General features: G+C 35.9%; 1 protein-coding gene across 1 annotated transcript in view; it reads left to right on the top strand.

The window, feature by feature from the left end:
- Nucleotides 1-11,324, top strand: part of Cdc42bpa (CDC42 binding protein kinase alpha) — a 358,545-nt gene that overhangs the window by 114,790 nt on the left and 232,431 nt on the right. The window contains exons 3-4 of the mRNA XM_023710189.1: nucleotides 900-983; nucleotides 5,622-5,717. Coding sequence (XP_023565957.1) covers nucleotides 900-983; nucleotides 5,622-5,717 — 180 coding nt within the window. The remainder of the gene's footprint in view (nucleotides 1-899; nucleotides 984-5,621; nucleotides 5,718-11,324) is intronic.

Here is an 11,324-nt window from a genome sequence, read left to right as displayed (position 1 = left end):
GTTTTCCACCTCTAAAGAGCATCACACTGGGGACCAGGGCTTTACAATGTGTACCTTTGAAAGACACCAAAGATGCAAATTATAGTAAATGATAATTGTTTTCTCCATCTCAAACTCTTAAAAACTGGAAGCATTGTCTTGTGCTTTTTTTGTTTAGCTTCAATTTTGCAGTATATCCAACAAGCTGGAAGGGACCTAATCACTTACCTTGTTGAACTGAAACAGAGATATAGAACTAGAAATGAAATCAATTTGTTGAGAGTGAGAGTGGGATCTTATGTATTGTATTTGACACTTTCATGATCCATAACTGAAATGTAAAATGCAGAAACACCTGTTTCTTTTTCGTTATTGTTGGAAGTAATCTTAAAAAGTCTATAATTTGTAAAATAATTTAATTGCTCTAATTAATTGCTTAATCGTTGGGGGGTTGAGGATCATGAGATAGTGTGTATAATAAAGAATGAAGAAATAGGTCATTTTCAGTTTATTTCATACCAATTTTTCCCCGCAGAACATACTTGTTTTGGCAACTGGCATGCCATAGAGTGTTATGTTGGAATTTATCATGCATTATTTCATAAGGTTGATTTCCTTCATGTTGTACATTTTGATCAATTTCTTGTAATAGTAGATGTTAAGTTTAAATTCCAGAGCAGAAAACTTGGATATAATGTCCAATAAGCAACTGATGGTGTTCACACATGTAGTTACTGATTTGGCATATGTTCACTAATGTAACTTTTTTTAACTTGGCACTATTTGATTTAGGACCTTAAAATTTGAGCTGCCTTGCAATCATTGATTATTGGCATTTATTTTTTTACAGAGAAGGAAAAATGGATGACTGAAAGAAGTATTGTGTTATATTTTAAAAGTTATATTTCCTTCTTTTCTAGGTTGCTGTAGTAAAACTAAAAAATGCAGATAAAGTATTTGCCATGAAAATTTTGAATAAATGGGAAATGCTGAAAAGAGCTGAGGTAAGAATCTTAAATATTTTAAAAACATTGATGGCATTTAGTTTGTTTCTATAATTTTACTATAGGAAGATACTTCTTATAAATACATGTATATTGGAGCACTTTTGTGAGTTGTCCTGTTAATTTTTAGAAGATGTAATCAAACTGTTAATAAATTTGTTTCACCAAATCTGGCTGTATTTCAAAATGAGAGAACATATATATCCAATATAAATTTTGAAAGCGGGAGCTATGTGGTACACTTAATCAGAGATACTGCTCTGGGCTACCCTGAGGTACTCCAATTTTTGTGTAGTGAAGTTGAAATGATTTTAAAGATAATGTTTACATTAAGGGATTTTTCATGGTGTGCTGACTGTAGTAAAATACCCATTTCTCAAATTTAACATCTTTGCTATTGAAACTCTTGAGCTAGAGCTGGGGAATACTGTACATTTAAACTCTGATAGCAGAGCCAGTTAGATAGCTCAGCGATCTAAAGCGCCTGCTTAGGCAAGCTTAGATAGGCACAGGGAACCACAGTTCCATCCCTAGCACCACATGCTGTGCCACCCCTACCCTCAGGGTGGACTGAGCCAGCCAAAACAAACAAACAAACAAACAAACAAACAAACAAACTCTTGATAGCTATTGATTTGGGTAAATTGTCTTCAGAAGAGTTGGACCACTAGATTTTGAGATTCAAAATGTGCCTGTTTTCATACACTCACAAATTATGAGTGTTATCAAATGATTTCTTTTTCTTTATATCAAAAGTCAGTTTGCAGGGATGGCAAGATAGCTCAGTGAATTAAGCTCCTGCTTTGGCAAGGGCAGGGACCAGGGTTACATCCTTGAGTGCTGTGCAGGGCCCCGCCTCCACCCCTAGGGTGCGATGGAGGCAACCCAGTCTGAGAGTGGTGGTGCAAGCCTATAACCCCAGCGCTGGGGAGGCTGAAAACAGGATGCAAATCTGAGCTGTGTAGTGATACCCTGTACCAAATACATAAAATGGGAAAAAAAAATCATTTAAAAAAATGTATTTGATATAGGGTCTTGGTATGCAGCTTGAATTTCTAGTGATCTTCTAGTTTTCAGCCTCCCCAGCACTGGGATTACAGGCACATGCCACCCAGCTCAGCACACTGGGAGGAGGGACAGGTGTGACATGTGGTTCTGGTGACCGAACCATGGTCCCTGCACTTGCCTAAGCAGGCGCTTAGTCTGCTGAGCTATCTTGCTGGCCCTTCACAAAACAATTTTTTGCTGACAAGCTGAAAAAACCTGATAGTTCTCATGTTTGGTTTGACCACCAAATCTGTAAAATGGAGACTTAAAATGATGATATGATGTATTGAGGCCTGAATTTTGGAATTCTTGCATTTTCAAATTTAAAATTCCATGTGTTTGTTTATTTATTTAATGAATTTAGGACAGGGTCTACAGGGTGTATAGGGTCTTACTACATAGATTAGAGTTGTAGTGATTCTCTTTTTTCTAGCCTCCCAAGCACTGGGATTACAAGGGCGTGCCACCACGCCCAGTCTCTCCATTTGTTTATTTTTAACCATGAAGATTTTGACTTTGCTTTCATCAGATAGTGTATCAGAGAGAAATACTCAGTTATTACTTAGAAGAATTTTTCTGTGATAATACTTTTGTGAAGCAGACAGGGAGAGAGAAGACTTCCTAGTAAATGAAAATCCAAAGTGGATATAATCACCTGTAGATTTTCTCATTGTGATGTATGATTTTAAGTATGTATGCAGGTTTTTTTTCTTTTCTTTTCTTTTTTCAGAGCCAGGGATTGCACTCAGGCCTTTGCGCTTGCCAGGCAAATGCTTATTCAATTGAGCTATCTCCTTAGCCCCCGTATGCAGTTTTATGTGCTACAGAAGATTGTTAACTTGATGAAAACTCTTTATGAGTGTACTGAAGAGAATCTTAGAATAGTGTGGCAGAATTACCGTCATTTTTATATATGACCCTTATTAATGTTTTAGTGTAAATATTCCTTCTGTTCTTTATCCCGGTAATCTCTTAAAGATAAAATTTAAATAATGTATTATCAAATATAGAAAAAAGTATAACTTGTACAGTGGCTGGGTGATGATGGCAAGCAAAGTTTCAATGTGACAATGCTACAAACAAGGTAGATGTTTACAGATCTTCTGTGCTTCACATATAGAGTTGGTATCTGAGGTACTAATAAGAATAGCTTAGTAGTATTTATGAGCAAAATCACACGATTTGTTGGAATTGCTTTATTTATTTATTCATTTAATTTAATTTTATTTTTTGCGGAACTGGGGATTAAACTCAGGCCCTTGCACTTGGCAGGGAAGCTCTTATTCTACTGAACCATCTCCCCGGCCCCTAATATATGTATGTGGACTTGTGGAGCTGAGGGCTGGTGGTAAGTGGTTGACATTGTAATGTAACAAGACTGATGAATAAAATAATTGAAATTGCACGATAGTGCTTTGGGAGAGTTTTAGTCTCTACTTTTGAATATGTTTGAAATTTTTTATTATAGTCCATTATATATTTTTATTTCATAAACTTTTTAGCATAGATTGAAACTCACATTTCAGTCTTTTCATTTGACTCAAGTCTTCAGAGTTTCAATTAGTTTGAAGTCATCAATCAGATGAAAGGATGAGTCTAGCTTGAATGTCTAGGAATTTCAGACAGCTGCTAATAGTAAGATAAAGCCTGGAGACAGTATATCTCCTAGGCTTTGATAACCTTCATTTCAGTTTAATTGTGAAATTAGATTTAATGGTAAATAGGTCACATGATTTTGTTTTCTCTTTCAGTGAACCATAGTAGGTAAAACTGCCCATTAAAGCTGGCTATTAAACTTTGTTTTGGTGTTTTCTCTGATGTTGCCATTTAATGTCTGGTTTTTGGAATTCTATGTGTTCAAATTAAATTTATAGATATATGTGGGAATTATTAAGGCCAGTTGTATAGCATTGTTTTGGGGATCATGACTAGGTAATTTACCTTGTGAGAAGTAATAACAAAGCACTTGTTACATATAGAATACTGTGTCATAATATGTTGTTTTTGCTTTTGGGTTTTTTTGGGGGGGGAACCGGGGACTGAACTCAGGCCCTTGCACTTGCCAGGGAAGTGCTTATTCTACTAAGCCATCTCCATGGGCCCTGTGTCATAATAATGGTATATCCATTAAGAAACATTACCTAGGGTTCTACATACTAAGATGGAAAGATGTTCCAATATATTGTGACCTGGGCAAACATAGATACTATTATAGTGTACCTTGATCTCATTTGTATAAAGAAAAAAAAAAGGAAAAACCAAAAAGAAGTGGGATACCATATGCATATATAATATATCTGTATCTATCTCTCTATATATATGTTTATGTATATTCTGAAATTTTCTAAGAGTATACTGAACATAAGAGTTGAAAGTGATAACTTTTGAACACACACTTGGACAATAAAATTGTCAGGGCATGGCTTAGGAGGGCTTTTACTTTCTATATTTCCTTTTCCATTCTTAAGTTTCTGGTACAGATTTTTCATTTTTAATTAAAAATTAAAGATTATGTATTACAGAATTATATAAAATATTTTTATTATTTATGTGATTCTTCAGACTATACTTTAATAATAGGGAAGCTATATTCAAATAAATAAAAATTTTAATGACTCAGTAAGAAAAAAGAAAAACAATTAGAAAAAATGGGCAAAGGAAGTGAACATCCATACAGAAAGTTCGTATGGCCATTAAGTATATACAGATCTGTTCATGTGCAAATGTAATTGGGAACTAAAAGTCTAATAATGCCAAATGTGTGTAAAAATGTGGGGACAAGAGGGACTTTGAATACTGTGGTGAGGTGGCAGTTAGGAAAAGAAAATTGCTATCATTGGTAAAGTTGAAATTTGCTTATATAAGCTAGAGATAACTGGGGGTTACATTGGTAAGTTCTGGTATACTCAAACAATGGCATGACATAATAGTTAAAAGGGAAATAGTCATTATTGAGTAAAAATGTAATCAGATAGCAAAAGGATAGATAAAACTACAACATTCATGTAAATTTTCCAAGTATAATTCACTTCTCTTATTTTGGACATAGATACATGTGTGGTCCCTGTATATTGATACATTGTAATATCTTCAAAGTATTTATTACATCAGGGAAGGAAAGGAGGAGACTAGGTAGTAGGAAATCTTACAACTTTAAAAATAAAAAGATCTGAAGGTTCTATGTAAAATGTAAATATTTGTATCATCTGAGTGGTAATTTGATATGTATTTATTGATTAAATTCTTTGCATTCTTACAAATTTGAACTATAGAACAGTGCTTTTTTTCATTTGAAATTTTTTTTTTTTTTTTTTTCCCGAATGCCCTCAGGGGTGGTTTGGCTGGCCGGGGTGTTGTGGGGATCGAACTACAGCAACCTGAGGCTGACAGCTTTGTGGAAGCAGGCACTTAAAGAACTGAGCTATGGCCAAGCCCCCTGAAATATTTTCTTAAAGTGTATTATTCCAGGAGTTCAGTTTCTGCTTTGAAACTTGAGTTGTTGAAAAGTCATATACTGACTAATATTGAATGTATTCCTTTTCCAGAGTAGTAGTAAAGTGTTCTCTAAAAAATTTTTTCTTTCTTTTGCAGACAGCATGTTTTCGTGAAGAAAGGGATGTATTAGTGAATGGAGACAATAAGTGGATTACAACTTTGCACTATGCTTTCCAGGATGACAATAATTTAGTAAGAATCATCTTTATATGTATTTCTATTCTAATAATTTTTGGTGGTAAAATTTAGCTTTCTTTTAATCATTATTTAAATGATTCTAAATAGAAAAGGCACTGCATTTCATAGTGTAAGTTAAACATGTGACATGATAAATTATTTCCTTTCCATTGAATTATAAGCAAGTCAAAACCCAATCTAAACTGATTTCATTTCTATCATTTACATTTTAAAGAAGATATTCAGAATTTTTCCTTTTTATAATTTTCTCAGTGTATTTCTTCATAGTGTTTTGTTTCTTTTTAGATTTTTACATATTTTTCGTGAAGGTCATGTGCTACATTAAGTAGAGCCAAATTTATTATAATGAACTATTTCACAAAAATGGGGTAAGATGTTGAGGGAAAATAAAAATATTAGAAACTCTACCAATTGAGAATAAATAAGGATAAAGAGAGGCACAAGACCCAATTAAGATAGTGCATGCTTATAATACAAGTTACTCTGGAGGCTGAAACAAGAGTGACACAAGTTCAAGGCCAATTTAGCAATGATTTGTTTCAAAGTAAAAAGAGCTGGGGTTTGAACTCAGTGGTAGAGCACGTGTAATAAGTGTAAAGGCAAGTAAATAATATTTTCATATTTCAGATGATGAAAATAATTGCATTTATTTAGAGGCATGAAATAAATGATTCTTCTAAGATAAATATAAATTAGCTAAATTGAGAAAGAAAAAGAGGCAGAGAAGATATAGCAAGCAAAAGCATACAGATTATGAACAACTTGTTTCATTCATGTTGATGGAAAATGGATTAAAAGATTGGAGGACGAGGGAGGAGAGATGAGAGATCGTGTCATGTTGTTTCTTCCATGCTTTGCTAAGTAAATATGGTAGTGACAATTATTAGTAGCATTTTGATCACTATACATATTGCTATATTGTAAGAATAATCTTCAGATTGGCTTTAATGCATAGGAGAGTGGATTTTTAAAAGTGCAATAAGTGGCAAAGTATTGTGGTTCTTATGCAGCTAGACTGCAGCTGTACTGATAAAATACAGTACTGTACAGTAAATGTTTACATGGTCTGAATAGACATCACCACATTTTGAATTCATGGGAAAGAAGTGATCAGAAAAATTAGATAATTGAAAACAGAATTTCATATCACAGCATAATTTCTTTTCAAAAGCAAAATACATGAATGAGTCTGCAGTATTCCAGAATAGCTAATATGTTAGCTGGGCAAGGAAAGCCATTTACCAATGTTAACTAAGCCATTCTTGAGTGCAACAGCCTAAAAAGTGTGTTCAGGGACAATAAATGTGTCTAAGACTCAGCCATTTGTCAAGAACAGTTGCTTCAATCATTGAGGACTTTGGGAACAACACTGGTTCAATTTAGAAGTAGGAAAAATTAGAAAGCTTATATTTTTTCTTATTTAAGTACATACATAATATTCTTGATTTTTGCCTCTTCACCTACAGCCCTATGTAGTATTTTACTATTTGGTGTTTGATAGTATAACCTGGCCAGCTTCTATTGCAGGTGATAGTGATATAAAAAGTAAACATGTACAACTAAGTAGTGCTTGGAAAATGGGAAAACATGTGTGCCTGCAGAAGACGAAGATGAGGCACCAAAGAAGTAACTCATACAAATGGCCATAAAAGAAAGAAGATCAAACTACTGCATCATGGAAATGAAAAAGGAGAAAGGGGTCAAAGGCGCTTTCCTAGCATGCTTGAGTGTAATCGCCAACAACCCGCACACATGTGCTCACACACTCATAGACACATAGAGGAAATGGTCAGTAGTGTTAAATATGGTATTGGGTTAATTTTTAAAAAGGACCAAAGATATTTTGCTTTCTCACAAACCTTACACTTCAGCCTCAGTGGAATAATTTCCATTATTTGAACATTCTCTGTGTAGCTCTGTATAGTTTGCCTTTAATATGTGGGCCATTCCTTTTCCCTTCTGCTGAAGTCCAGCTAACACTGTAATTTTTTTTTTTTTTTTTAACTTTGCTTTGAAATAGGGTCTGACTGAATCACTACATGAGGCGTGAACTTGCCTCTCCCAGTGCTGGGATTATAGGCATGTGTCATTGTGCCTGGCTTTACAAAATAACTGTGCTGCTGTTGCACGACTAAAACATAAACAATATTTCCAATTCTGTGGTAGAACTTCAGAAAAAGTTAAATAAAGGATGCGTCTTACTGTCTTTAGCTAAAGTAAAATTTAAGGTTTACATAAATCTGTAATATCATAGGAAAGGAGCTAGAGTTGTGCTTAGTGGTAGAAACTCTTGCCTAGCATGAATGAGACCCTGTGTTCCATCTCCACCCAAGGCTACATTTGTACACAGACACACACAGAGAGACAGCTGTGAGGTTTGTCTGATTATAGGCCAGATCCAGGTAATCAAATAATGCTTATAGAGTATTATATTTTGCAGAGCAAATTATGGGTTGTGACCTATTAGTAGGTTATAAAATCAAGTTAATGGGTTACAAACAGCATTAAATAGGGAAGAATATGACAGTGTTCATAGCAATTTGAGTAAGTACTGTCTTGTGACACATTTAATGTATGGAATCATATAAATCATATATATTACTGTGAATTATACTTTGAATTATTTAAAAACAATAGTACTTTGTATGTATTAGTCACTCAGTTATTAAATTGCATGTGAAGTATAAGGAATGACTGTACCATGCAGGTATAATCTGCATAGATATATCAGCAAAATCTACAATTAAATACATTGTATTTGTTTACCAAAAGTATAGCATTTATATTTTTTAAGTTTTCAGATAAATGAAGAGTAACATTTTCCATTATACTGTAATCCACAATAGGGAGAACATTATGCATTCCTTAAATCTATATTTTGTTATAAGAATAGAAATAAATATAAAAACTTGTACATATAGAAATAAAGTGCCCAAATAATAAATTTTATATAGCACATTTTTGCCAGGACTTGAGGAAAAAAGCCTAAACTGTGATTTATAATTGCAATTTTAGTCTGATCTGCACTCTCTTTGCCTTTGATGTTGTTTGTTTACCATTTCTTTCTCAGAGACATTTCTCCCAAAGAAATAGTCCATATATAGAGTATTATTAGTCTCAGAATGATTTTATGATCTTATCTAAAATTGTGAATGAGTATACTAGAATAAGTTCAATTACAATAAAAGTTACAGAACATTTGGGCAGGGGCACTAAAATACTCCAGTAGTCAAATCTTGTGTCATCTGCCTATTTTTCTTTAGTTTGGGGAACGTTTGTCATCCATTAGTGTAAAGAGTCAAGTTTTGGGTTTTCAGGGAGGTTGAGGTAGTAGGATCACAACTTGGTGGCTATCCTGAGCAATTTAATATAACCAAATTTTATCTCAAAAACAAACCAACTAAACAAACAGATGCTCAGTGTTGTAGTGTCTCTGAGTTAGATCCCCAGTACCGCCTCCTGCCAAATCAGAGGTCTTGCTCATTACCATAGTTGTTTTTTGAACAATTGAAATATGTATGTGTGTGTGTGTGTGTGTGTGTGTGTATAATTAATTTTATAGAGAAACAAATAGCAGTGAGACAGTTTCAAAACTGATTAGTAGAGATGCAGTCCTAGCCCAGGTCCAGTGAGTGTGTGGGAGAGCTTCCGGCTACCCTGCGCCGGTGGGACCCACTACTCATCCCAGCCCAGGCACAGTGTGGGCGAGACCCTCTTCCACCCCCTTGGGACTCCCTCCAACACTCCGCAGTACTTCCCCCACCCCGCCTGCTGAGCAGGAATTTCTGCCATGTAACTGGAACCCCCAGAACCAGTCCTACCCTAGGTCCAGTGAGTGTGTGGGAGAGCTTCCAGCTACCAAGCACCAGCTGGACCAACTACTCCTCCCAGTCCAGGCTCAGCGTGGGTAAGACCCTCTTCTACCCCTTGGGACACCCCTCACCACTCCACAGCACCTCCGCCACCCCGCCCACCGAGTAGGAATTTCTGCCGCGTTCTGGGAACCCCCAGACCCAGTCCTAGCCCATACCTGTGAGTGTGTGGGAGAGCTGCCTCTCCCTCCTAATCCACCTTGTCCCCTCCGGGCTTAGCTCAGACCTGGCATACATGCCTGGGGTATAAGCCTACAGCTGCCATACCTGCAGAGAGTGTAGAGGATAGAACCACCCAGCTAATCCAGGAGCAGAACATCTTGCCACAGGGGCACAACAGGTTCACCCTTAAGGGTAGCAGCAGGAAGGAGCTGAGCACAACAGCCAGACTCAAGCCAGGCATAGATGGATAAATCCAAACTTTGTAGATCAGAACCTGAACTTCAGTACGTGCTAAGGTTATAACTACAACAAAGATCTACAACAAAGGTCAGAAGACACTGCTACACAAAATGACGAGGAGGAACAAAATGCAACCTCAGAACCCAACCCCACCCGTAACAAGTGCAGAGTACACTAACACAGAACAAATTGGGAATCACACAGCTGAAAGCAATCAATCAGCGGCTTCTGAAGTAAAGAAACAGCTACAGAAAAGAATAGAGGAACTCAGATTGGAAATAAAAAAAGAAATCCCTGAATTAATAGCATCTGCAGTAAAGAATCAAATGCAGAAACATGTGGAGGAAACCCAATGCCCACCCAGAACTAGTGCGGAGGACGGTAGCTCGGATCAAATGCATGAAATAATAGCGTCGATAGTAAATAAGAAACAGCGGAAAGATATAGATGTAATCAGAGCGCAATTCTTTTCTGAAATAAGAAAAGAACTCTCAGAACTCATAGCATCTGAAGTAAAGAAGCAACTACAGAAACATAGGTAGGAAACCCAATCTGAAAAAAAACTGCAGTAAAAGAATTTATAACTGCTTCTAAAGAAGACATTGATTAAAAAATTGAGGAGATTAGAAAAATGACAGATTCCTTGAATGAGCAATACAGGAAAGAAATAGATGGCATGAAGCAGAGTCAAAGAGAGATAGAGGAAATTAAAACCTCAATCACAAGCTTGCAAAACTGTTTAAGTGAAAGTGAAGACACAGTTTCAGATCTTGAAGATACTGGTGCAGCTACTGAAAAGGTAAGAAAGGATCTCTTAAAAACAACGTGGATGCAGGAAAGAATAATCCATCACCTGCAAGATGATGCAAAGATGAAAAATGTGAGACTAATAGGCATCAATGAGAAAGAAGGAATCAACACAAATGACATTAAAAAAATATGGGCAGAAGTAATAGCAGAAAACTTCCCAAATAGGAGGAAACAATCTGACATTCAGGTAACTGAACCATACAGAACGCCAAGTAACCTCAATCCAGTGAAAAACACACCGAGACATATAATAGTCAGGATCCCAGAAATTCAGCACAAGACTAATACACTGAAAGCCTCTAGAGAAAAGAAGCAGATCACATACAAAGGAAAACCATCAGAGTTACGGCCAACTTCTCTTTACAAACCGTGCAGGCAAGAAGAGCATGGAGCAGAGTACTTCAGGTCCTCTATGAAAACAAATTCCAAACCAGACTACTATACCTTGCAAAACTCTCTTTCAAGTTTGATGGGGAAATGAAATACTTTCATAACAAAGAACAGCTAAAGAATTTCG

Source organism: Octodon degus, unplaced genomic scaffold (genome assembly GCF_000260255.1).
Source record: "Octodon degus isolate 3935 unplaced genomic scaffold, OctDeg1.0 scaffold00017, whole genome shotgun sequence".
Classification (NCBI taxonomy): Eukaryota; Metazoa; Chordata; class Mammalia; order Rodentia; family Octodontidae; genus Octodon; species Octodon degus.
Note: the sequence above shows the minus strand (reverse complement) of the source record. Positions and strands in the feature narration are given on the sequence as shown.